This window comes from Girardinichthys multiradiatus, chromosome 15, assembly GCF_021462225.1.
Source record: "Girardinichthys multiradiatus isolate DD_20200921_A chromosome 15, DD_fGirMul_XY1, whole genome shotgun sequence".
Classification (NCBI taxonomy): Eukaryota; Metazoa; Chordata; class Actinopteri; order Cyprinodontiformes; family Goodeidae; genus Girardinichthys; species Girardinichthys multiradiatus.
In genome coordinates, this window is record NC_061808.1 from 8426256 (window position 1) to 8453790 (window position 27535).

The window sequence follows — 27535 nt, forward strand, 5'->3', positions numbered from 1 at the left end:
AGTTTGTTTAGTGCTGTGAAACTATGTACCCCCTACAGAGTTCCTCTGTTTTTGCTTTTTTGTCACACTGAAACATTTCAGATCATGAAGAGGCTTTGAGTAAATACAAAATGCAGTAATCAAATGATTATATCAAATATTAAGGTGCAAATGATATCCATTTATGGAAGATGTTGCCCCCTAACCCTGGTTGTTCCACTCTTTGTGACAATAACTTACATAAAACGTTTCCAATAACTGCCTATGAGTATTTTACATCGTGTGGAGGGATTTTAGTCCTTTCCTCTTTATAGAATTCAGGCAGATTGGAGGGTTTTCAAGCAGGAACACATTTCATTTAAGGTCATGCATGCTTGTTTGGATTTGATTAGCAATTGAGTGGTGGACTTGATGGTTTGCTTTGGATCATTGTTAGCGTGATTTACCCAAGCGTGCTTGACTTTAAGTTCTCATACTGATGGCCAGGCATTCACCTTTAGGATCATCTGCTAGAGAGCCTGTCGCAGCTATGCAGACCCAAACCATCTCATTACCAACACTTTGCTTGACTTTTACTTTAGTTAGTTTTACACCCATCCCAAAACATTCCACTTTTGTCTTGTCAGTTCACAGAATGTTTTCTAGGGATCATCAAGATGTTTTTTTGGCAAATGTGAGACAGGTCCAATGTGTTCCTTTTGGGCAGCAGTGGGTTTTGCCTTTTGGTTTTGTAACAATTTCCAGACTGATGACTATGTTTAGCCAAATTTGTTGTCAAGGCAAGGCAAGTTTATTTATATAGCACATTTCAGTGGCAAGACAATTCAGAGTGCTGAACATGAAAAAAAAGAAAAAGAGACATAATAGGAAAAGTACATTGCAGTGGCAAAGAGGTAATTAAATAATTAAAGAAAATAAAAACATAATAATTAAAAAGATGATAATACAAAATAAATTAAATAAAGAATGAATGTTGATAAAAAAGTGAGAGGAAAGTTGGACTGAAAACTTAACTAATAATGTTTAGATGGCACAGTCAAAGGCCACTTTAAACAAATACGTTTTTAATCTTGATTTAAAGCAACTTAGGGTTTCAGCGCTTTTACAGTTTTCTGGGAGTTTATTCCAGATTAGTGGAGCATAAGAACTAAAAGCTGCTTCTCCATGTTTGGTTCTGGTTCTGGGTATGCAGAGTAGATTTCAGGCAGAATACCTGAGAGGTGTGGGTGGTTGATACACTGAAAACAAGTCTGTAATATACACTGCTCAAAAAAATAAAGGAACACTCAAATAACACATCCTAGATCTGAATGAATGAAATATTCTCATTGAATACTTTGTTCTGTACAAAGTTAAATGCGCTGACAACAAAATCACACAAAAATCATCAATGGAAATCAAATTTATTAACCAATGGAGGCCTGGATTTGGAGTCACACACAAAATTAAAGTGGAAACACACTACAGGCTGATCCAACTTTGATGTAATGTCCTCCACGTGCCTGTATGACCTCCCTACAACGCCTGGACATGCTCCTGATGAGACGGCAGATGGTCTCCTAAGGGATCTCCTCCCAGACCTGGACTAAAGCATCCGCCAACTCCTGGACAGTCTGTGGTGCAACGTTGGTGGATGGAGCGAGACATGATGTCCCAGATGTGCTCAATCGGATTCAGGTCTGGGGAACGGGCGGGCCAGTCCATAGCTTCAATGTCTTCATCTTGCAGGAACTGCTGACACACTCCAGCCACATGAGGTCTAGCATTGTCCTGCATTAGGAGGAACTTGGCCAACCGCACCAGCATATGGTCTCACAAGGGGTCTGAGGATCTCATCTCGGTACTTAATGACAGTCAGGCTACCTCTGGTGAGCACATGCAGGTCCATGCGGCCCTCCAAAGAAATGCCACTCCACACCATTAACGACCCATTGCCAAACCGGTCATGCTGAAGGATGTTGCAGGCAGCAGATCGCTCTCCACAGTGTCTCCAGACTCTGTCACGTCTGTCACATGTGCTCAGTGTGAACCTGCTTTCATCTGTGAAGAGCAAAGGGCGCCAGTGGCAAATTTGCCAATCCTGGTGTTCTCTGGCAAATGCCAAGCGTCCTGCACGGTGTTGGGCTGTGAGCACAACCCCCATTTGTGGACGTCGGGCCCTCATACCATCCTCATGGAGTCGGTTTCTAACCGTTTGTGTAGACACATGCACATTTGTGGCCTGCTGGAGGTCATTTTGCAGGGCTCTGGCAGTGCTCCTCCTGTTCCTCCTTGCACAAAGGTGGAGGTAGCGGTCCTGCTGCTGGGTTGTTGCCCTCCTACGGCCTCCTCCACGTCTTCTGGTGTACTGGGCTGTCTCCTGGTAGCGCCTCCAGGCTCTGGACACTATGCTGACAGACACAGCAAACCTTCTTGCCACAGCTTGCTTTGATGTGCCATCCTGGATGAGCTGCACTACCTGAGCCACTTGTGTGGGTTGTAGAGTCCGTCTCATGCTACCACGAGTGTGAAAGCAGCACCAACATTCAAAAGTGACCAAAACATCAGCCAGAAAGCATCGGTACTGAGAAGTGGTCTGTGGTCCCCACCTGCAGAACCTGCAGAACCACTCCTTTAAAAGTTTTCCCACTGTTGTCTTTTCCATTTGAACAACAGCTGTGAAATTGATTGTCAAACAGTGTTGCTTCCTAAGTGGACAGTTTGATTTCACACAAGTTTGATTTACTTGGAGTTATATTGTGTTGTTTAAGTGTTCCCTTTATTTTTTTGAGCAGTGTATTTTGGTCCTTAGCCATTCAGTGATTTATAGACTAACAGAAGTATTTTAAGCACAGTTCATTCATTCTTAAATTGGGGCAGTTTCTATTTCATGTTAGTTTAGATGCCTTACTGTTTTAGGTTAATAAATGAAATCATCATTTCCAACCTGCTTTTTGTATTTAATAAGGTATTACAATTTGCTTCATGATTTGAAATAGTAAAGTGTGTCAAGAAAACAAACAGAAGAAAAACGGTAAAGGAACAAATACTTTTTTATTGCAATGTGTGTCTTAATACTCAAAATGAAGTCACAGAAATATAGTTTATGATGGTAATAACTGAAATACTGAATGACTGTGTGGTAAATTTGCAACTAAAATTGGCAAACATTCCTAATTAAGGGTGTGTGTGTTGGGGTGGGTGGGGGTGGGTGGGGGTGGGGTGGGGGTAAAGATTTGTTTCTGTGACTCTTTAATTATGCTGGCTTGTTTGGTGCAAGCAACATAAATTGAACAAAGCAGATCTTCACTAAACAGCTCCATGAATACAGTGAGAGGAATGAATGTCAGCCGGAGTTTTATCTCTTTGAAACTCTGGGCCCTCCTGTGGTCAGCTGTACTTTGTTATCTCTGCTCTCAAACCATATATCCTCATCCGCAGCTCTTTTCTGCTTCATTTTCTCCATCCCTTCTGTTCATGTCCTTTTCCTGAGCGAGCGCCCCTGCCCGGGTTTTGTGTCTTTGTTTGGTCTCCACATGAAGCTGCTGGCCTTTGTTAGGCTGTCAGAGGTGGAGAGGGAAGCGAAGGGAGAAAGAGGCTTTTTAGTTGTGCAGGATGGTTACATCTGCAACAGTGGAACAGTGTATTCCAGGAATAACTTACACTGGTTGCATTGTGCAGTAATTACATCAATATAAGCATCTAGTTCTGTCTGTCCTGAGTCCTGAGTACTAAATTCATTTATATCATTCAATGCTGCCTTTAAAAAAATAAAATAAGCACATCTTAGAAAATTAGGGTCAATGAATTAAGTGGTATTACAAGGGAAGTGTGTCAAAATTTTCGATTGAAGCAAATTTTTATAAAAATATTTGAAAGAAGAAAATCTGCTGATTAAAACATTAAATTATCAAACTTTTTGTCCTTAGATGTTTTTAGAAATCCTTGAAATATCTTTGTGTTGTTAGGGCTGTGGCTTATTTGCAGAATTATATCTTTTTAATTACCCCTTAGTAAGATATTGTCCAAGTCAGACTTTGTACTGACGTTTTACACTGAGAACCTTTCAACAGCAAATAGAATATGTCTGCTAAATGTTTTAGTTTATTTAATGATCAGTAACTTCCTCAGATCAGTCCAGACTTTACGAGAGTTCCTGCACAGTCTGGAAAAGATTGGAAAAATATAGAATTTTTTAAATTATTTTCCAGGATTGGATTAGTCTGGAAAAAAAACAGTATAGAAAAATATTAGTGTTTCTAAATCTATCTGTTTTATTTTCTAATGTTAAAATGTATCCGTCTGTCCGTCTTTCTCCCCACCTTCTTTCCATCTTTCCCTCTTCCTATTTTTTTGGTCTCCATGTTGTTTTCCATCTATCCCTTTATTTCCACATTTCTTTTAGTCTTTCTTTCCATGTTGTCTTTCTGTTTTTCCATCTTTCTGTCTTTTTCTATTTATATCTTTCTTTACACGTCTTTCTTTTCCTTCCTGTGCATCTTTTTTTTATCGTGCTTTGCATCTTTTTTTATTTTCATCTTTTTCTCCCGCAATAATTTCCATCTTTGCTTTAAAGATCTAGTTTTTCTATCTGGGGCCCAACTTTGATAAAATATCTGCTGTAAATTCAGAGCAAACTGTTGTTTTGCAATGAAATAATGGTAATCCCCGTCAAGATTCTCCATTTTTCAGCATTTTAAATTGAAGCTTACCAGTACTTCAGCTTGAGACCAAATACTTACAGAACAACACTATAGTGTCAGAGTAGCCTGAGGTTTGGACCATTTGAGTGACAAGAGCTTGGATCTTTTACATTAGATGGAGGCAAATGCAGCTTAACAGTTTCCAGCTCAACATTAACTGTGAGATGATCCAAACATCATGTTTGTGTTACAAAACGTTTAAAAGTAAACTACTTTTTTCTTTGAAGATATAAAGGTCAAAATGCATTCCAGGCGATACGTTACACACGCAGCAAAAGTTGGGCCCCTTTAAATTGTTCTTTTATCTGACACTTGTAGTTAGAGCTGCGATGTTCTAAAGAAAGTGTGTCTCTGACCGGCTCAGCTGGATGTTCACAGAAGAGGAACGACCAAATGAGAGAATTAACTCAAATTCAAAAACCCGGCACACTTTAAAGCTTTAAAGAATCAAGAGATAGCTTTTATAGTCCACTGTGTTGCTATGACAACAGTTAGTGTGGAGCTTTGTGTGTGTGCGTGTGTGTGTGGTGTGTGTGTGTGCGTGCGTGCGTGCGTGCGTGTGCGTGTCTTGTAGTGAAAGATACCTGAGAAGCATGTACAGGTCCTTCTCAAAATATTAGCATATTGTGATAAAGTTCATTACTTTCCATAATGTCATGATGAAAATTTAACATTCATATATTTTAGATTCATTGCACACTAACTGAAATATTTCAGGTCTTTTATTGTCTTAATACGGATGATTTTGGCATACAGCTCATGAAAACCCAAAATTCCTATCTCACAAAATTAGCATATTTCATCCGACCAATAAAAGAAAAGTGTTTTTAATACAAAAAACGTCAACCTTCAAATAATCATGTACAGTTATGCACTCAATACTTGGTCGGGAATCCTTTGGCAGAAATGACTGCTTCAATGCGGCGTGGCATGGAGGCAATCAGCCTGTGGCACTGCTGAGGTCTTATGGAGGCCCAGGATGCTTCGATAGCGGCCTTTAGCTCATCCAGAGTGTTGGGTCTTGAGTCTCTCAACATTCTCTTCACAATATCCCACAGATTGTCTATGGGGTTCAGGTCAGGAGAGTTGGCAGGCCAATTGAGCACAGTGATACCATGGTCAGTAAACCATTTACCAGTGGTTTCGGCACTGTGAGCAGGTGCCAGGTCGTGCTGAAAAATGAAATCTTCATCTCCATAAAGCTTTTCAGCAGATGGAAGCATGAAGTGCTCCAAAATCTCCTGATAGTTAGCTGCATTGACCCTGCCCTTGATAAAACACAGTGGACCAACACCAGCAGCTGACACGGCACCCCGGACCATCACTGACTGTGGGTACTTGACACTGGACTACTGGCATTTTGGCATTTCCTTCTCCCCAGTCTTCCTCCAGACTCTGGCACCTTGATTTACAAATGACATGCAGAATTTGCTTTCATCCGAAAAAAGTACTTTGGACCACTGAGCAACAGTCCAGTGCTGCTTCTCTGTAGCCCAGGTCTGGGGAATGCGGCACCTGTAGCCCATTTCCTGCACACACCTGTGCACGGTGGCTCTGGATGTTTCTACTCCACACTCAGTCCACTGCTTCCGCAGGTCCCCCAAGGTCTGGAATCGGCCCTTCTCCACAATCTTCCTCAGGGTCCGGTCACCTCTTCTCGTTGTGCAGCATTTTCTGCCACCCTTTTTCCTTCCCACAGACTTCCCACTGAGGTGCCTTGATACAGCACTCTGGGAACAGCCTATTCGTTCAGAAATTTCTTTCTGTGTCTTACCCTCTTGCTTGAGGGTGTCAATAGTGGCCTTCTAGACAGCAGTCAGGTCGGCAGTCTTACCCATGATTGGGGTTTTGAGTGATGAACCAGGCTGGGAGTTTTAAAGGCCTCAGGAATCTTTTGCAGGTGTTTAGAGTTAACTCGTTGATTCAGATGATTAGGTTCATAGCTCGTTTAGAGACCCTTTTAATGATATGCTAATTTTGTGAGATAGGAATTTTGGGTTTTCATGAGCTGTATGCCAAAATCATCCGTATTAAGACAATGAAAGACCTGAAATATTTCAGTTAGTGTGCAATGAATCTAAAATATATGAATGTTAAATTTTCATCATGACATTATGGAAAATAATGAACTTTATCACAATATGCTAATATTTTGAGAAGGACCAGTAGGTTAGTGTAAGCATTTTGTTTGTCTATCATTTCTTCTTTTGTTGATTCCTTTTATTTTTTCCTTTTTTTCACTTTTTCCTTTCCTGTCCCTTTGTTTCTGTTATTTTTTTCTCCATTTATTTTCCTTGCCACATTCTCTTTTGTCTAGTTTTTTTCATCTTTTCCTCTTTTATTTGCTTTTTTTTCTTTTTCTTTTTCCTTTCCATTTTCTTTTTTAACTTTTTCCTTTTTTCTTCCTCAGTTTTCTATCTCTTGGTATTTTTTTCTTTGGTCTTTTATCTCTTCTTTTTCTTTATTTTTTCCTTTTTTCTTTATTTTCCTTCATTCTTTCATTCATTTTTTCTTTCTCTTTGTTGTTTTCCTTCTTTTCCCCCTTTTTCTACATCTCTTTCTTGTTTCTATATCTTTTTATTTCTTTTATAATTTTGTATTCCTTTTTCTTTCCTTTTTTCTGGCATCCTACTTTCTTGGATCTTTTTTTCAGAAATATTTTAAAGCAAATCATCAAATGCTCACCCAACCACTGCATCTCTTCCTTCTTCTAATAAACTACTCATTGATTGTGTTTGGCATAACTTGGTCATTAAACATGGAGAATGAACAGGAAAAGGAACATATACAACTGGATACAGTTAGGTCACTAACCATAAAGATTGGGAGCTTATAAATGTTTCAAGCATTCAGGACATATTTGTGACTTTAAAGAGGTTTGTTGAACATAGATGTTTAATGTTAAAGTTACCAAAATAGTGATCGTATCTTTTTTCAGGGTGAAGAAGCTGAAGGAGACCCTGGTGACGGTGCAGCAACTGGATAAGAACATGAGCAACCTCCGCTCGTGGCTTTCTCGCATTGAGGCCGAGCTGTCCAGACCAATCACCTACAGCGTTTGCCATGAGAAGGAGATCCAGAAGAGGCTCGCTGAACAGCAGGTACATGTTTAAATCATACTTACTGTCGTGTTGAATGAATTCCATCTCCTTTAATCCATGAGGTCTACAGACTGATCTAATACCTGCTTTTGTGTATGTGCAGGACCTGCAGAAGAACATCGAGCAGCACACAGAAGGTGTAGCATCGGTCCTCAGCCTCTGTGATGTTCTGCTGCAGGATGAGGATGCTGCAGGTGGGTCTGAGGCAGAGAGCGACTCGCTGCAGGAAACCAGCCGCAGCCTGGACCAACGATGGAGGACCATCTGTGCTCTGGCTCTGGACAGAAGGCTTAGGTGGGTGCAAGAGCAGTTATCCAAGTCTAACTGCGATACTGTTTAATCTTTGTACTGAATAGCAATCCTGGGGGAAATTGTCTGCCATATCTGCAGATATTAGGATGTTTTTAGCAAACTGTTTTACCTGTTCATAAAAAACTTTGGATGAGATTAGTAAACAGTATAATTCTATCATAAGTCAAATGCATTTAGAAGAGAGCTACCTGTTTTATCTAGTAAAGTTTTTCAGATTGGATTTTATCCCAATTCAACCTAATTTATGAGTACCAAAGATTCCAGCAGCCACAAACAGTATAACAGCAACATGATGTGTTCTTGCAGGATCGAGGAAACTTGGACTCTCTGGTGCAAGTTCCTCAACGACTACTCCCGCTTTGAGGATTGGCTCAAAATGGCTGAGAGAACTGCTGCCAACCCAAACTCTGCAGAGGTCCTCTATTCTGTAGCCAAGGAAGAGCTCAAGAAGTTTGAGGTCAGTTGCTTTCATGGTAAACTCTTATTGTTCTGGATAATATTTAGCTGAATGAGAATTTAGCACAGCCTACAAATAATAATAGTCCCAATGAAGATTTGGATGTCTGCCCTTTTTTGGTTTGTGTGATGGAGATTAGGGGCTCCATCCCTATAAGTGATTATTGATATTATATTTATTTATAGAACAAATGCTGTTTGTTTAGTTTTATTTCAGTTATAGTGATATTTAGTTAAAACATTCTTTCAGGCAGAAGGACTGGCCATCCTTTGACAGGGGGAATGTGGGGAAATGTCAGGTTAGTTGTTGAGTCTTACCTTTGGGTGTGTCCCCTTGGTAGGGTGGAGCATACCATTGTCAACTAAGAGGGGAGGTGCTCTGCAGAGTTAGATTAAGTTCAATTTAATTTTTGATTGATTGTAGATTAGTTTAGTCTAATGATTTGCATGCATGTAAACATGTATTGGTACCATTTATTGTTTGTGTTAGGTGGGGTGAATTGTTGCGGTATATTATTTCTTGTTTTATTTTGTCACCCCTTCAGCTGGTATGAATGTTGGAACTACCTTAAGGTAGAAAGACAGCTTCTTTGTTCACGGTGTGGGTAGAAAAATGTGACCTGCAGTTTCAAATAAAAAGCCATCTCAACTGCATTCTGTTGCCTCGCCTCTTTCCCGCACGCAGAATGATCCGGTGGTCGATGATGACAGTTTGTTAAAGTATCTTTTCATCCTAGTCATATGCGATTTAATTGGATGTTGTCATTCTCAGTCAGTTGTATAGCAATATTTACACACATGTTGATTCACAGTGCTCTCCTTGAAAACTAAGAAAAATAAATCAGAGACTCACCTTAAAACCATAAAATGCTATAAAAGAACCACAGTAAGATTTAAGCATCACATAAAAAGAAAGAAATGATAAAATCTGTGGGATTCTGCAGCACTTCTTCAACCTTAGCCTGGCCCAGTAGAAGGTTCCGGTGTTGTGGAAGACCTCCTGTCTTGTTCCGGTGCCAAAGAAAACTCACCCATCAGTCCTCAATGACTATAGACCTGTTGCCCTGACATCTCACATCATGAAGGTCCTAGAGAGACTCCTGTTGGCCCACCTGAGTAAGCAAACAGTAAACCATCAGGACCCTCTTCAGTTTGCTTATCGCTGTGGAGTTGGAGTTGAAGATGCCATCATACACCTGCAAACCCACTGTCATCTGGACAAAGCCAGTAGCACTGTGAGGATCATGTTCTTTGATTTCTCCAGTGCATTTAATACAATCCAACCTGATCTGCTTTGTCAGAAACTCCAGAAGACTCAGGTGGAGGCCTCAACAATCTCCTGGATTAAAGACTACCTGACAAACAGACCACAGTTTGTGAGACTGAAGGGTTGTGAGTCTAACCAGGTAGTCAGCAGCACAGGAGCACCACAGGGGACTGTACTCTCACCATTCCTTTTCACTCTGTACACCTCAGACTTCCAGTACAAGACACACTCCTGTCATCTGCAGACATACTCGGATGATTCTGCAGTCATGGGGTGGATTAGAGATGGACAAGAAGCTGAGTACAGGAAGGTGGTGGACCGCTTTGTGGCATGGTGTGGAAACAATCATCCCAATTTAAACGTGACTAAAACAAAGGAGATGATTGTAGATTTTAAGAGAAACAGGAATTAGTCAAAAACTATTTCTATCATGGGAGAAGAAGTGGAGGTGGTGGAAGAGTATAAATACCTCGGTGTTCACCTGGACAACAGACTAGAGTGGAGATGCAACTGTGAAGCCATCTACAAGAAGGGACAGAGCAGACTGTACTTCTTGAGGAAGCTTAGGTCCTTTGGTGTTTGCAGCAAGATGCTGCATATCTTCTATAAGTCTGTTGTGGAGAGTGTGATCTCTTCTGCCATCATCTGCTGGGGAAGCAGCATCAGAGCCAGGGACTTAAAAAAGCTCAATAAGCTGTTAAAAAAGGCTGGCTCAGTTCTGGGGACTCCTCTGGAACCTCCGGAGATCATTGTGGAAAGACGGATTCTTCATAAAATGAAGAACATTATGGAGAACCCTGAGCATCCTCTTCATGAGACTGTCTTACAACAACAGAGTGTCTTCAGTCAGATGCTTCTTCAGATCTGCTGTAAGACGGAGCGCTACAGGAGATCCTTCCTGACCACAGCCATCAGCATCTACAACGGCTCTTTGAGGAAACCTTTATAATGAGCTACAACAACATTTAATTTCCCTTTGGGATTAATAAAGTATTTTTGAATTGAATTGAAATATAAACTTAAAACAAATTAAAAGCTAGGATATAATATGTCCATGGTAATAATGACCTGATAAATCTTTTTCTGGTGACCTTTATGGAGAAGCTATAGTAAACAGTGATGTTTTCAGTCCTGATTTAAAGGAACCAACAGTTTCTGCACATCTCAGGTTCAGAGCTCAGGAGAATAGAAACTAAATGCCGCTCAAAGTACAATGACTCGCCATGCAAACGTTAAACCTGTGATTTTCCAGGCTCCATGATTAAATTAGCTAGAACAAAAAACTTAGTTGTTAAGCTTACATTAAGCATACATTAGTTCCCTTATTAGCTTTGATGCATGATTCTTACATGTGTGGATTCTGATTATTTACTAAAAACTCAAAATTTATAAATCTGACTCATTTAATAAATGTATAAGTGACACTTAAAATACATAAAATCATCTGAATAAGCAATTATTTAAACAGACAATATGCAAATTAAAATGTTCATGTGGAAAAACACATAAAAGAATAAAACAGTTTTAGCATAATAGTCAATGCTGTCATCGTAGGACGCAGAATAAAGCAGGTTAACAGCAGGGTAGATGCAGCAGGCTTGTAGCAACAACAGGCAGAAATAATGATGGGGAGGGTGCAGCAGGCTGGAGCATGCGCCTGGTAGGTTCAATTAATTGTACATAATGCTAGAAACAAATTGCTTTAATGATTATATTGCAGGGATGGTATAACTTGAGCATTAATGTGTGCATCAAAGAAAATTCATGAGTTGTAAATGTAATAAATACTTTATTAGTGGTTTATTATCGTCATTGTTTTGCATATGTATTGAAGGAATTTATATTGGAAACACTATCCTTCATTGAGCATTTAGATGGAAGTAAAGACATAACTACAGATTAGTGGGGGAATGTATGGATTGTGTTTAAATAATCCAACTGCAATGGGTTTAAGAGCATTTTAAAAGGAGCACACTGAAAGCCTTCTACAGATTTAATAATACTGGGTTTTTTATTTAGGGTTTCCAAAGGCAGGTTCATGAGCGGCTGACTCAGCTGGAACTTATCAACAATCAGTACCGCCGTCTGGCCCGGGAGAACCGCACTGACCGAGCTAGCCAGCTCAAAGCCATGGTCAGAGAGGGCAGCCAGCGCTGGGACAGCTTGCACCGTCGAGTATCTGCCATCCTACGCAGGCTTAAGGTATTACAGTGTAACTTATGGATATAACGTAATACGTCTCCAAAGAATACAGTAATACGTGTTAACAATGTGTTTGTCGTAATGATTTTAAAAGTACAGGGTTTCCTGAACTGTTGAGCTAGTGAGTAATTTTTTACACCCATGTCAGAACCTAAAATTGAGGTTATCACTATAGAATGCGTTTATATTCTGCTTGCTTCCTCATCTTCTTCTCCATCTTCCATTCATCTTTTCTTTTCTTTCTCAGTATTTTACCAGCCAGAGGGAGGACTTTGAAGGCACCAGGGAGAGTATGTTAGTTTGGCTGACTGAGTTGGACCTGCAGCTCACCAACGTGGAACATTTCTCAGAGAGCGACGTCCATCAGAAGATACAACAGCTCAACGTGAGACACACATTAACGTTAGGGATGTCCTCATTTCTAGAAACAAATCTCAAGTGTCAGCTGTATTGCCCTTGAAGGGGAATTTGTCAGACCTTTAAGCCACTGGTTTCATCTTCAAGCTATGCATATTGGCTTAGGGAGGTTTCTCTTACGGCTCATTTCTAGAACACTTTAAATAAATTTCACAAACAGGAATGTGTTATTGGTTTGGTTTTCCTGACTTGATCTCTGTACGTCAATTCATCTTCCGACAGGGTTTCCAAAAGGAGATCACCCTGAACACTGAGCGCATTGACGGGTTGATAGTGTTTGGTGAGGCTCTGATCCAGAAAAGTTCACCACAGGATGCAGCTCTGATGGAGGATGAGCTGGAGGAACTTCACTCCTACTGCCAAGAGGTTTTCAGCAGGCTGGTCCGCTTCCACCAGCGCCTGAGCCAGCCCCTGGTGAGGTGGACCACACACAAGCTTATCTTCTTATACAGGTCCTTCTCAAAATATTAGCATATTGTGATAAAGTTCATTATTTTCCATAATGTCATGATGAAAATTTAACATTCATATATTTTAGATTCATTGCACACTAACTGAAATATTTCAGGTCTTTTATTGTCTTAATACGGATGATTTTGGCGTACAGCTCATGAAAACCCAAAATTCCTATCTCACAAAATTAACATATTTCATCCGACCAATAAAAGAAAAGTGTTTTTAATACAAAAAACGTCAACCTTCAAATAATCATGTACAGTTATGCACTCAATACTTGGTCGGGAATCCTTTGGCAGAAATGACTGCTTCAATGCGGCGTGGCATGGAGGCAATCAGCCTGTGGCACTGCTGAGGTCTTATGGAGGCCCAGGATGCTTCGATAGCGGCCTTTAGCTCATCCAGAGTGTTGGGTCTTGAGTCTCTCAACGTTATCTTCACAATATCCCACAGATTCTCTATGGGGTTCAGGTCAGGAGAGTTGGCAGGCCAATTGAGCACAGTGATACCATGGTCAGTAAACCATTTACCAGTGGTTTTGGCACTGTGAGCAGGTGCCAGGTCGTGCTGAAAAATGAAATCTTCATCTCCATAAAGCTTTTCAGCAGATGGAAGCATGAAGTGCTCCAAAATCTCCTGATAGCTAGCTGCATTGACCCTGCCCTTGATAAAACACAGTGGACCAACACCAGCAGCTGACACGGCACCCCAGACCATCACTGACTGTGGGTACTTGACACTGGACTTCTGGCATTTTGGCATTTCCTTCTCCCCAGTCTTCCTCCAGACTCTGGCACCTTGATTTCAGAATGACATGCAGAATTTGCTTTCATCTGAAAAAAGTACTTTGGACCACTGAGCAACAGTCCAGTGCTGCTTCTCTGTAGCCCAGGTCAGGCGCTTCTGCCGCTGTTTCTGGTTCAAAAGTGGCTTGACCTGGGGAATGCGGCACCTGTAGCCCATTTCCTGCACACGCCTGTGCACGGTAGCTCTGGATGTTTCTACTCCAGACTCAGTCCACTGCTTCCACAGGTCCCCCAAGGTCTGGAATCGGCCCTTCTCCACAATCTTCCTCAGGGTCCGGTCACCTCTTCTCGTTGTGCAGCGTTTTCTGCCACACTTTTTCCTTCCCACAGACTTCCCACTGAGGTGCCTTGATACAGCACTCTGGGAACAGCCTATTCGTTCAGAAATTTCTTTCTGTGTCTTACCCTCTTGCTTGAGGGTGTCAATAGTGGCCTTCTGGACAGCAGTCAGGTCGGCAGTCTTACCCATGATTGGGGTTTTGAGTGATGAACCAGGCTGGGAGTTTTAAAGGCCTCAGGAATCTTTTGCAGGTGTTTAGAGTTAACTCGTTGATTCAGATGATTAGGTTCATAGCTCATTTAGAGACCCTTTTAATAATATGCTAATTTTGTGAGATAGGAATTTTGGGTTTTCATGAGCTGTATGCCAAAATCATCCGTATTAAGACAATAAAAGACCTGAAATATTTCAGTTAGTGTGCAATGAATCTAAAATATATGAATGTTAAATTTTCATCATGACATTATGGAAAATAATGAACTTTATCACAATATGCTAATATTTTGAGAAGGACCTGTATAATGGAGCATTGATTCTTCAGTTTCCACTACATCCTAAAAAATTGTTTTATGTTCTTCACCTATTGTTTCATATGCAACAAAAAGCACTAATACATTTAATTTCCAACTCTCACCTTATATTATATAAAACAATCATGTAATGAAATCATGTGTATTTTACATTTATTCAGTAAAAATAGTGAAAACTGGATATAAGATCCAAGTAGATGGGTAACTGATGGTGGACAGATCATGTGGGAAAGAATATAATGGACAGGTGGGATTTAAAGTTTGGCAGAGACCTGATTGTGTGGATGTCCTGTCAGAGTGTGTCCCCAAGTTGGAAAGCAGCACAGCTACAGAATCTGGGTTGGATAGTTGGGCAAATGGTACAGAGAAAAGGGAAGCTCAGGAGGAGCAACGCTAACCACTGCTTATGGTTGAAGGACCTCAGCGAGAAACGGAGAGGCAAGTTGTTTTAGGAAGCAAATGGACTGGTAGCCAATGGACTTGTTTGGGGAAGGGATGGATGTGTTCAGACGTTTTTCGCAGCAAGGTTTTGATACAGTTGGAGAGGAGGTAGATGATGATAAGGAGGGGCACTTGGACAGTGCCCTGGGACACCCTACTGTTTACAGCTGGGGGTTGGAAATGAAAGTTATTTAACTGAACAAAATTTGTAAGATCAAGTGTTGTAAGACTAAAACCTTTTATAGGGGTTGTTCTTGATAATACATACATATATTTCAGACCTGTGGAACAATTCTCTATGATTTTAGATAGGTAAGTAATGTTTGAGATGGGGTGACCATGGGAAACAGGCAGTTCCACCACAACTGTAAAAAGATAAGGTTGATATAAAGATGAACTGATGGAGATTAGGTAATTGTCAGGGTGTGACATTTTGGACTTTTGTTTGTGGTTTTGTATTGTTTACATTTCGTCCATGTGTTTCTAGTTTGGGTTTTGCAGTCTGTTTATTTCCTTTTGCCCCTTGTTAGTTTTGTTCCCTCTACCGCCTCCTAGTGTGTGTTGTGTTTCTCTCTTCTCGTTTTAAGCTTCTTAGTAGTTGCTTTCTTTTTACTTTGTGTGATATTATTATTATTATTATTATTATTCTTGTCTTCCTTGGATTCTTTAGTTTAGCTCCTCATTTAGTATCTCTGTATTTATTTATGGTTAGGTATTTGTTCTCTTTCCAGCTCTTCCTTATAGGTTAGTTTTAGTTATTGTTTATTTTGGTTTGTACATATTCTGGTTCTCTCGTTCACTGTTTCTTTTCCAGTCAATTCAGTCAGTGTGGTTAGGTTTATTTACTTTTGTATTCAGGTTTTCTTTATGGGCTCTTTGTTTGTTCTTAGGTTGTTGTTGTTGTTCCTATGTTCCCTCTAGTTTCTCTATTTACTTTAGTTTATGCTTATTCTAGTTTTCTTATGCCCTATTTGGTTATTTATCTTTGTCTACAGGTTTCCTTAGGTCTGTGTCTCTTTATTGTCAATCAGTCCCTTCGCCATGTTTTAATTTATGTATTAGTTTCACCTGCTCCTTCTGCCTTCCTGCTTCCATGTCTCACCTGTTCCTTGTTTCTTTGTTTACCTGCCCTTTTGTTATTCCTCAGTATATTAGTTGGTTTTGTGTCATTGTGTTTGCTGGTTCCTCGCTCACACTCGCTACCCTCCTCCATGCCATGTTCCTGCAGTGTCAGCTTCGTGAGTTTTTGGATTCCGGCTCTGTGTTGTACCTGCAGTGATTTTGTTACGTTTTTGACCCTTTAAATAAAGTTTAGGATTTATTTAAGATTCTGCTTCCAGGCTCTTGTCTGCACTTTGGTCCACCCCAAAACCCCACCGTGACAGTAATGTTTCATGCCACTAAGATCTGACCAAGTTTTGAGGACAAGAGGATTTATTTTACAGATGGAGGACACTTTGTGTTTATTAAAATGCTTTTAATGTTTTGATCTTAAAATATAACCAATATTTACAAAATGAATGTCTTCACAATACTTTAATACAGGGTAATAATTATAAAGTAGAAAAAAATCTGCCAAACATTTTAACCAGAATCAAAGACATTAAAAGATAGAACATAAATGATCAAATGACTTTGAGTTAATGGTGTTATTGTTAATTTTTGACCAGATGATCAAAGAGGAACTGGACACCTCTGATCTCACCTTCTCCCTGGAGTCAAGCCTGGAGCTGATTGGTCGACCATGGCTGGGGAGGAGCCAAATAAGTCTGCCGGCCACACCCACCCACCTTCTCAGCTCTCCTTTGGAGCGTTCAGGGCGGGAGACTCCGGTGAGCGTCGACTCCCTTCCTCTAGAATGGGACCACACCGGAGATGTTGGAGGGTCATCATCACATGAGGATGATGAGGAAGATGAAGATCACAAAGATGGCGGGGCTTACTTCAGTGCACTGTCAGGTAAATAAAATGATTTTATTTAAAAAGTAGTGTTAGGGGTTTTATTGCTTAAGAAAACATTCACAGAACTTTTTTGTTGTGATTGCTGCATTAGCCAGGACCAGAAACCATATTCTTAAGAGGAATTTTCCCAGTTCATTATTCTTAATAATTAGAAAAATGTCCCATTAATTCCACTTAGTCCTAATATTCTTTGGTTATAAGAAAAACATTGACAGCGCTTTCATAAAAATTTAAATCTAAGACTTGGAAGCTAAATTATAAGGGCCCACTAAGCCATCTTTCTCCACCACGTTGATGTTGACTGAAGTCCAGATGCAATGAAGCCTCAAATGCTTTATGAGGCTTCTCACTGGCTAGACTCGCTACACATCTTCATGTTCTGTGTAGTTAATCCACCTACACCTCTGCGTCTCAGGGTGCAGGGGACGTTTCCAGGAAATATCTTCCAATAGCTTCTAAATTACATGCATCCACACCGCTGCTTGGAGGAGTGTAATCCCTTTTTCATTATAAATTTGTCGACAATGCACAGCATCATGTTTTAAAAACAAATAGTATATCAGTAGAAACACCTCAAATCAACTGTCAAGCTCAGTGGTGTAGGACTCTTAATTTTGACTTGTTTTGGAAAATTACTTTGCAATCATTGACTTTATATACAAACGTATTCTAGAAAACTCAAGCCCGGCTGAGTGAAAGCAAATGCTTTTGCCAAACTGAGTCTTCAACAGGACAGTGATCCAAAGGCTACAACACAATGGCTGGAAGATAAATGAAGGTGCAATGGCCTAAAGTTAAAGTCGTGACTTCAACCTCATAAAAATCCTGTGGTGGGACAGTAAAAGAATTGTGGAAAACTAATGTCCTCAAACCTCTGTGATGAAGATGATTATGCCCTCAAAACTCCAGAACTAAAACAGAACAGTTTTTCTGGCCTGACAAAAGATTTTTTGTAAAAAAATTGGGAGATCACAAAAAAATATTCCTTGATCATTTACATCATCCAACAAGGATGTGTTAACAAACAAATTTTGTTTTGCAGTTTCAAGTAGATCTATGGCTTTTCGTGATTGTTCTTGGAGTACACCAGAAGCCACAGAAGCTCAGCTGGATCCAGAACGACACACTGAGCCCACTCTCACCAGCACTCCTCTAAAGCAGGGTTATGTATGTCTCAAAGTGTAATACAGCCTATGAGGGCTCCCTGCTGAGCCAGATGTCAGCTCTGAGAATCTTTTTGTGTTTTTCCAGCTGCAGCTCATGTCCCAGTGTAGCGGCAGCATCGAGAACATAAAGAGAGTCTCTCTGATCCTCGATGGTGATGAGGAGCAGCCGGAGGAGTTCGGTTTGACAGGACTGAATGCCTCAGACAAACAGTCGGGTGAGATTCCCTTGCAGAAGCCATTATTTTCTAAGAGACTGTGCACTGTGAGGGAGGACCCAAAATAGACAGCTGGCAGAAAGATGCTCAAATAAAAATGATTAAAAGAAATAAGGTAGTACATTATATATAAATGCATCCAAAGGCATGCAGTTAATTCATCAGTTCAAGAAAGCACAATGATATATAACTTCTACCAACCAAAAAAAAACTCTGGCAGAAAACTGTATGAACTGTTATTTTAACTTGTGCCTTATTTTCTCAGAGGTGAATATGCAATCAACAAGTGAGCTTTTGTTTTATAGGCTGTGGGCTAGAATATCTTCGGATGTATGATATAAAGTGTCCTTAACAATTATTGGCTCCACTGTTTAAAGATGCATAACACAGTGTGCCATTGCTCCTACCCACTGTTCAAAAGGGGAAAGAAACTTGAACATGCATTCAGGTAAGGCAGTAGTGTGTTCATCTTCATAAGTCAGTAAAGACAAGACAAGAAAATTGGTACTTGACCAACTTAGGTATAACTACAGTCAGAGCAATAATTAAGAAACGACTGCGACAAAAATGCTATTGACACTTCTGCTGAAACCTTGGTCAGATGAGACTAAAATTAAGCATTTTGGCAACAAACACTCCACAATGTGGAAAATCACTTTATGCTTAGAGTAAGGTATGTCATTGAGTCTGTGATGCTGTTTAAAAGGCCCTGGGAACCTTGTTACAACTCTTTACAATTTGATTTGAAGTAAAACTGAAAATGCACAACCAGTGGGTGTTTCTTTGAAATTATAATGCATAGCATATGGCCAAATCCACAAAAAATGGTTCACCTGACACAAAATTAATCTGCATGCAAGATCATCTCTGTCCCTTGACCTAAATCCTAGAAAAACTTGATGGGTGAGCTGATGAGAAAAACAGGAGAGGATCCAAGTATTTTGAGAGAGACTGTGCAAAGAGCAATGGCCAAAGATCAAGCACTGTACGTTCCACTAGTACTTTTCTATTGGCAAAAGGAAGTTTCACAAACTATGAACAGAAGGGATGCCAATAAGTGTGACACCAGTAATGTTTAAGACATTCATTTCTGAGTATGGGATTTTTTGAATTAGTATGGTCATTTTTATGATTGGATTTTTCTCTTGTTTTTATACTTTCTAATTAATCTTCTGCAATAAAACATTAATTTATTTTAGGCGTTTTTACAGATCTTTAATAGGAGTACCAATAAGTGTATAGAGTGCTGGAGTTTCTTAACAGGTTAGGTTGTAACAATAAACCAGGAGATATTTATGTGTATTCAGGTGTGATTGAACGCTGGGAGCTGCTCCGGGCCCAGTCCAGGTGCGATCAGTCTGGCACTCAGGATCCTCAAAAGATAACATTTGACCTGGACAACATTGCTTCCTGGCTAGAAAGCGTGAACCCTGAGCTGGAGCACCTCCTGCAGTCCGAACCAACAGGCAGTGTAGAGGACATGGAAGCCAGGACCAAAGAGCTGAAGGTAACGATGAAGTCTGAATAAAACAGATTTTGTTTTCTCTGGATTAAGTTTAAGGTGTTTTTATCCTTGTTTTCTTTTTTCAGGAAATGGAGAAAGTGTTTTGCCACTACAAGGCCATCATCCTGTCTGTCAACCTGCGAGCGAAGGAAGCTCCAGAACTACAGGAGACACTGGCGAGGGTGAACAGAGAGTGGAGCAGAGCTTGCACAGGACTGCAGCAATGGGAAAACAGTCTGAGGAAGAAGCTGATTTGCTGCCAAGTGAGAAAAAACGGCAAACATAAAGCAAGGAAGCAACATTACCGTTTCAAATAAGGAAGATTCATTGTCGTATTAGAAAATATCTTTGCCCTCCTACGAAACTTTTTAGGATCTCTCTCGCTGTCCACCTTTGTGATTTAATGAAACCACACCTTAATGCAATTAAAGTTTAGCGATGTATTTACATTTCTATGAGCCCTTTGGGTTTGTTTTAAAAGTTGGTGGAACTGGTAAAAATTGTAAACATGTATATATATTTGGTATTTCTATACCAGTTTAGTGCAGAATGAAACAAATTTAATAAAACAATGAAACTTTGAACTAAATTGGTCCAGTGTATTGGGTAGGAAGGGATCATTTTGATGCCAAAAATTTTTTAATTTATTCCATGTTTCTTCTATCAGTAATTAATTTATAATACATGATTCATTTTTTACTAAATTATAAATAAATCGATTGATAAAATACCATAAATAACTAATAAAAAAAAGTATAACTCTTCAGACTCAGCTCACAAAATAAAAAGAGGACATAATAAATAATAATGAATGTAAAAATCTCTTATAATTTTCTCTTAAAACGGAGTAAAAACACAAAATAATTTACAGATTAAACTTGGATAAATGCAAAACTATAGAAATGAGTTCAGTTTACTTCAACACTCTCAGCTGCCTCCAAGTCTTTACAGAATCCGCTCCAGAAGTGAGGACCATAACGGTAAATCGAGTCCTAAACCGAAAACCTTTGGTTTAATTGAAAACCTGCTGACAGAAGACCTGAGGGGTTGAGAAATATTCATAAACTAAAAGCACCTGTGTTGAAAAGCATGGATAGAAACTTCAGTAACAGAGCACTGCAAACAACTAAGAATGAGGCTGCAGAACCTTTTAAATAGATATCAAACATGCGAGGGCGAAAGCTATAGAATAAAACAGCTGGAAAAGATTAAAATCATGTTTAATTTTTGCCACTTTTATTTCTTTAACTGTACAGTGCTTTACCATCTGCTGCATCTTCTCAGCCTGGTAACAAGAGACTGGCAGTAATGGCCCCTGGATTTGTCAGATCTTTTGTAGATATTGTTAGCTGTAGGATCATTAGTTTTAGATCATTTGCCCACTAAATTGCTCACAGAGAGGAAGCCGACTTTCAGTTTTTAATTCAAAAAGCCTGTTTCTCCCATTTCTATTCAAACCTACATAAGATGCTTGATCAAGTGTAAGAGTAGCATTACACAACTTTTATAGACATCTTATATTATATAATGCTGTTGTCAAATTCCAAAAACGCCTCATAAACAATAAAGCATGTGATATTGTGTTTTTGTACAACTTTCCAGTAAATGTAGGACTTTAATGATGTTAAAGTTTGTACCGCAACAAAATAAAGTTTTTTTTCTGTGCAGGAGTTTCATGAAACTCTTCACTCTCTGCTGCTGTGGCTGGCTCAGGCAGAGAGCAGATGCTACGCTGTGGACCTAAAGCACCCAGAAACAAGTGTCAGAGCACTGCAACAACAAGAAAACACACTAAGGGTGAGCATGGTCATTTATCAAAAGGGATTAACAGATTCAGATGAGAAATCAAGTGTTAAGACATGTCTCCTACTGTTTGTGCTCTGCAGGATTTGCAGGAGGAGCTGCGGTGCAGGCAGCCTCAACAGGCCTCCCTTCAGGCTCTTTGGTCTCAGCTCCAGCCTAATGATGGTGCAGAGGAGAGTGATGAGGCCCAGGAGAAGCTGCACGTGACGGGTAACAAGCTGAGGCAGCTCACGAAGAAGGTGGATCAGGACCTCAGCACCCTGCAGCAGCGCCTGTTGATTCAGGATCCTGGGTGTGCAGCTGCAGACACATCTCAGGACACATCTCAGGAGGCTACATGTTTAAAGACAGGATCTTCTACTCAAAGGTGCATGCAGAGAAGGGGTGTTTTTGTGCAGTACAACACAGTGGAGTTAGAGCCTTTTTTATTAACTCCATTACTGTTTTGCAGGCAAAGAAGGGAATCCTCCCCACCTCGATCGTTCTTCTACCGCCTCCTCCGGGCCGCCTTCCCCCTCCAGCTCCTGCTGCTGCTCCTCCTGCTTCTCCCTTGCCTGATTCCTCTGTCAGAGAGCGACCCCAGCTGCACTGTGACCAATAACTTTGCCAGGTCCTTCTATCCCATGTTGCACTACACCAATGGCCCTCCGCCTACCTAATGGCAGTTTGTACTGAATGAAAGACATTTTATCAAGAGGACATGAGTGACCTTTCAGGACAAGTATCAGCCAAAGTAAAAAAAAAACAACCTGAATATTTCTTTATTTGGCACAAATATTAACATTATACAGTGTGTTTATACCCCTTACACTTTCTGACATTTTTAAACATTACAACTAAAAGCATCAAAATATTTTATGGAAATAAGTGCACAACTCTGAAGTAGAAAATGTTCTGCAAATTAAAATCTGAACCAATTAATACTTTGTAGAACCACCTTTCTCTACAATTTCAGCAGCAATTGTGTTCTGGTATGCATCTACGAGCTTTCCAAATCTAGAGAATGAAATGTTTGTCTATTCTTCTTTGCAAAATAGCCCAAGCTCAATCAGATTGTTTGGAGAGTGCCTGTGAACAGTAATTTTAAAGTCTGGCCACATATGGAAATTGGATTTAGGTCTGGACTTTAAGTGGATCGTTCTAAGTGATCTTAACAACTCTGTGGAAGCTCTGTCTGTATACTTTGGGTCGTTGCCCAGATGGAAGATCTTAAATGTTTAGCAGCTTCTAACAGTTTCCTAAAGGATTAACCTGTATTTAGGTTGATTCCTCTGCACCCTCAACTCTGACCAGTTTCTCTGCCCCTGCTGAACAAAAGCATGTCCACAGCATGATGGTGTCACCATCTTTGACTGGATCGATAGTGTGTTCATAGTTTTCCACCACACAAAACATTTAGCATATAGGCCAAAACGTTAGATTTTTGGTCTCATATGACTAGAGCACCTCCTTTCTCATGTTTGCTGCATCTCCTGCTTGGTTTGGGGCAAACTGCAAACCGAAACCCTGATGGATTTTTACACTCTTCCATAAAAGTCAGATTCTTTGTGTGCAACTAATAGTTCTCCTGTCAACAGATTCTCCCACCTGAGCTGTGGATCTCAGTAACTCTTCCAGAGTTACCATGGGGCTTGTTGCTGCTGCTTGTTCACAATTGTTCTCTAACAAACCTCCAAGGCCTTTAGAGAACAGCTGTATTTATACTGAGATTAAATCACACAGAACTCATTTCTAATTAGGTGTCTTTTGAAGGCAATTAGCTGCTCTGGATTTTGTTTAGTGGTGTTGGAGAAGGGTCTGCTTAAACACGGACACCAAACCTATTAGAGTTTTGATTCAAAAACAACTTTGAAGACCATGCATCTTCTTTTCCCAATTATGCAGAACTGTGTGTCGGTCTCTCACCTAAAATCTAAAAATAAAAACACACTGAAGCTTTTAGTGGTAATGTGACAAAATGTGAAAAAAGGGGCGTGAATGCTTTGGCAGCAGATTCTCTTATTAAAAAAGTATTACACAAAATGATTACATCGTTTTAAACAATGGTTTGATCGATAGTTGCTTTAAGATCAAATCCCTTTTCTCCCAACATTAGATTTTATAAATACCTATTTATACTTTTTTCATTTGTAATTATTTTACTTGAGACAGTGAGGATACTGTTAACATTCGGAGGCAAATAAATCCTTGTATTTATTTAAGTCAAAGAAAATACATTTCCAACCTGCGAAATTGGGCAAGGAGAAATCTTTGGAATATGGCACTGAAGTTAAAAAGGCCTGACTGATTTTGAAAACAATGAATGCTTATATATATATATATATATATATGTTTTTGTTTTTGTGGAAAACCACTTTAAATCATCTCTTTATCCATCAGATAGTGTCATGCTGTTTGTTTACGGGAAACACCACAGAAACTGATGCTGAAATATTGTTTTATGAGCTACTTCTCATATTCCAGATGCAGAAAGACTGATTTTTACAACTAACTGATTGAGCAGGATAATCATGAGTGCCAACATCACCGTCCACCACATGAGCATTCGTTTTTCATCGAATTTGCACTGTATCACAAACCGTTTAGGTTTTTCTTTACAATGAAAAAGAAACTGAGCTCCATATTGCGTGTTTGTGTTATTCACTCAACATTTCATTGTTTGATGTTAATTCCTGTTAACCTGAACTCCAAAGGACTTTAGTTTACTCCAAATAAACAATGTGTACTTCCTTCCTTCTATGGACTCTGTTTTTATAAAACTGAGGCATCTTTAGTAGACATATACACACATACATCTTCTGATACTTTAGCAGGATGTTTATGTACAGAATGTGATGTTTATTTATGACTGATGGCTCAATGCTTCTGCTTTTCTGCTATTAAATCCTGTTTGTCTTAACTGGATAGCTTTAATTCACTCTCAGTTTGCCTGATGACATTATATAATCATACAGAACATGAACAACCATGATCAGCCTCTAAATGAACATGAGAAGACAAACTGTAATACACATGTCCTGGTACCTTCTTTTCCATGCTGCCTGAAAATGTTTAGTGACAAAAAAGCCAAACAAAAATTACAGGTTTAAACATTTATTCATAAATGTTTTCAACAGAAATAAAACTTTTTTTTTGTCAACACAGTGATACTACATTTGTTTTAGGGTGACAAAGAGCAATCAGGGAAAAGGTGCAAGGCAGACGTCCAGAGACCTGTTTGTGGTTAACAATCCTAAATATTCAAGTGATTGTCAAAGCTGCAAAATATCACAAAACTCAGTTTCAGCTGTTTCTGACATACAAACATGTTTTTTTCCCTAATGCATGGATGGAATGAAAGTATATCACAAAAAAGAATAAAAGGCATCATATTGATGAAACAGCCAATGTTGGATGTCAATAAAAAAAAATCTTTAAGTGTAAAAGAACCATTTATACAAAAAAAAAAATGTTTTCCTCCAATTCTGCATTTGTCCATGTAAATTTCCTCATTTCTTTATTTTTTTCGCCAGATGTAATCCTTTTTGTTCCACTCCAATCAATCCATACATGTGCTTTGCTGTCACAAGAAGAAAGGTCTTGAACCATCACAAAGGAAATCAATATTTAATGAAGCACGGATGGGCGTGAACAGGTGATGAAACGCACCCTTCAGTGATTAACTGGATGTCTGTTGTAATGCGCTAGAAAAGATAGCATGCCTGCTTTTAGGCACAGGTGAGTTTCCATTTCCACTTTTACATTCTTGTAAAATCTTCTGAATGCCAACAAAATATTTGCCAATGAAATGGTGGAAATGCTGACTTTCATCAGTATTTTAAAAGGCACATATCTCTTTCAATGCAACAGTTTGTAGATGGTTTGGACACTTAAGTGAATACAAATTTAACACATTTTTGGTTAGAAAGTGCATAACAGCAGCACACCTGCAGATTTAAACTCAATGAGTATATAACATATGTCCTATTTTGCCAATAGCTGTTGTCATTTTGCTCTTTGTGACTTCGTCAGCTGCATCCACTGTGCTAGCCAACAAGCCATGCAGCTTCATTTTGTAAGACCAATTTCTTAATAGTGTAGTCTAGTTTTTTGTGCATTGCTTGCAAAACTCTATTATAGGCTGTGCTCATATTTGCTTAACCAGTAAAATCTGGATTTTTGTTCTAACAATCAAAGGGTTTTTCATTCATTACAATGACATTCACAGTGAAAAGTGTGCATATGTCCTAATTGTGTTATGTGACTTGCCCTGTACTCAGATAGCCGTCTTTGTGGGGGAAAACTGAGCAGAGAATAGCTAGAAAACGACAGACATCATGACATTAAAAGTGTTAGGTTTATTAAGCAAGAGGACAACTTTTTTCTGCAAGCTCTCTTGAATCACACTGAAATATGTTACAAGTTGAATTGTTGAGTCATATCAAAATAGGGAGAAGATGCAAGCTTACTAAAGAATGCAGCTGGATGTCAAAGCCAGACATTTACACACACTTTATAAAAACAAATAACCTTTTTTGTCTGACACCTAATCAGACTAAACTTTTCCTGTTTCAGGTCAGTTAGGATTATCAAAGTTATTATGTTTTTAATACAGTGTATGTAAATATCTGGTTTCAACTCTGTTTAGAAACTATATCCATTTCAGGTGAGGACCTGTTGGACCATTACAGTTGTTCTCTTAAACCAGTTACTCCATTCTGAAGGGGCATAATAAGGCTGCCCTGCAGGAACCCTGCTAGGGACAAAACTGCAGCCTAAACATGGCATTCATTTTATTAACTTTAATGTGTCTAAGGTGTTTGATTGGGACTGCTTCTTAGCAAATGCAAATTCTTAACTCTGATTAGTATCAGGGAAGAAAAAGTCTTGATTGAGGCGTCCGTAGTTTAATATACCGTAGATCCTCAGACCCAATAATCAACCTAAGTGGACTTGTCCTGAAGCTAACTGCAACCTCTAGCCTTTATTGAAGAAATAAAGTCCTGGTTTGTTGGCTTTTTACACAGATCTAAAGCAGGATAGATTCACAGTTAAGGTTTCCTCAACGGACCCCTGGTTGTCTTTTTAGTGCTTCATTTGCTACACCTCTGAATCTGATAAGGCTCAAAGATAAAAAACGCTCACAGTTTTTACATACAGTAAGTGTGATATACACCATTTACATGGAGGGCAATTACCTGTTAAGAGAATACTGCCATGCAAAAAGCACCCAAATAAATTACACTGAGGTGCCATAATGTCATTGCCGTTTTGGTTAGATTACAGTTCAAAGTGGTAAATCTAAATGTAGTCACTGACTGAATCTAGATTTATTAAAGCATAGCTTAAAACTAAAAGAAAAATGTCTTAATTTCTGCATAAAGTGACTTTTATGGAAGTTGAAAAACTATAGAAAGAATATCCAGTTTAGGGAAACAGGCTAAAGGGCAAAGCAGTTCACAAGGCTCCACACGTCTAACATGCATGTTATAGATCATGCTAGTACCCTGAGGAGATATGGGTTACTGGACTAGGTTTCATACCACTCTGAGGTGGGGTACCGAGTCTGACTGACTTGTTTCTTTCAGTTGGTCATTGGTTATAATTTCCTAGGCTTTTTAAACGGTCTTATCCGTTTCCAAAGTTAACTCAATGAAAGGTTCCAAAAATACCAGATGTTTAATAGGATAGGATCCTAAAAGGTGATTGCCTAAAATAATATTTTATTGGTTGGATCAAGCTATAATAGCACATTCTCTCAGGTCGTTTCCTGGATTTAGTTTTTTAAGGATATCTGTTTTAGATGAAGCGTATAGCAGAGTGTCCTTCAATTGTCTGTTTATTTTTAAGTGCACTCTTCTGTAGAAACATACAGTGCCTTGCGAAAGTACTCGGGCCCCCTTGAACTTTTCAACCTCTTGCCACATTTCAGGCTTCAAACATAAAGATATAAAATTCTAATTTTTTGTGAAGAATC

At 39.4% G+C, this 27535-nt stretch overlaps 1 protein-coding gene across 1 annotated transcript in view; it reads left to right on the forward strand.

Annotated features, from left to right (window-relative positions):
- LOC124882109 (nesprin-2) overlaps nt 1–24309 on the forward strand; it is a 57158-nt gene extending 32849 nt beyond the window's left edge. The window contains exons 38-51 of the mRNA XM_047388284.1: nt 7600–7762; nt 7866–8056; nt 8381–8531; nt 11817–11999; nt 12247–12384; nt 12639–12830; nt 16600–16888; nt 17934–18058; nt 18143–18272; nt 19580–19779; nt 19863–20039; nt 21445–21573; nt 21663–21946; nt 22031–24309. Coding sequence (XP_047244240.1) covers nt 7600–7762; nt 7866–8056; nt 8381–8531; nt 11817–11999; nt 12247–12384; nt 12639–12830; nt 16600–16888; nt 17934–18058; nt 18143–18272; nt 19580–19779; nt 19863–20039; nt 21445–21573; nt 21663–21946; nt 22031–22238 — 2560 coding nt within the window. The 3' untranslated portion in view covers nt 22239–24309. The remainder of the gene's footprint in view (nt 1–7599; nt 7763–7865; nt 8057–8380; nt 8532–11816; nt 12000–12246; nt 12385–12638; nt 12831–16599; nt 16889–17933; nt 18059–18142; nt 18273–19579; nt 19780–19862; nt 20040–21444; nt 21574–21662; nt 21947–22030) is intronic.
- The last annotated feature ends 3226 nt before the right edge of the window (nt 24310–27535 follow it).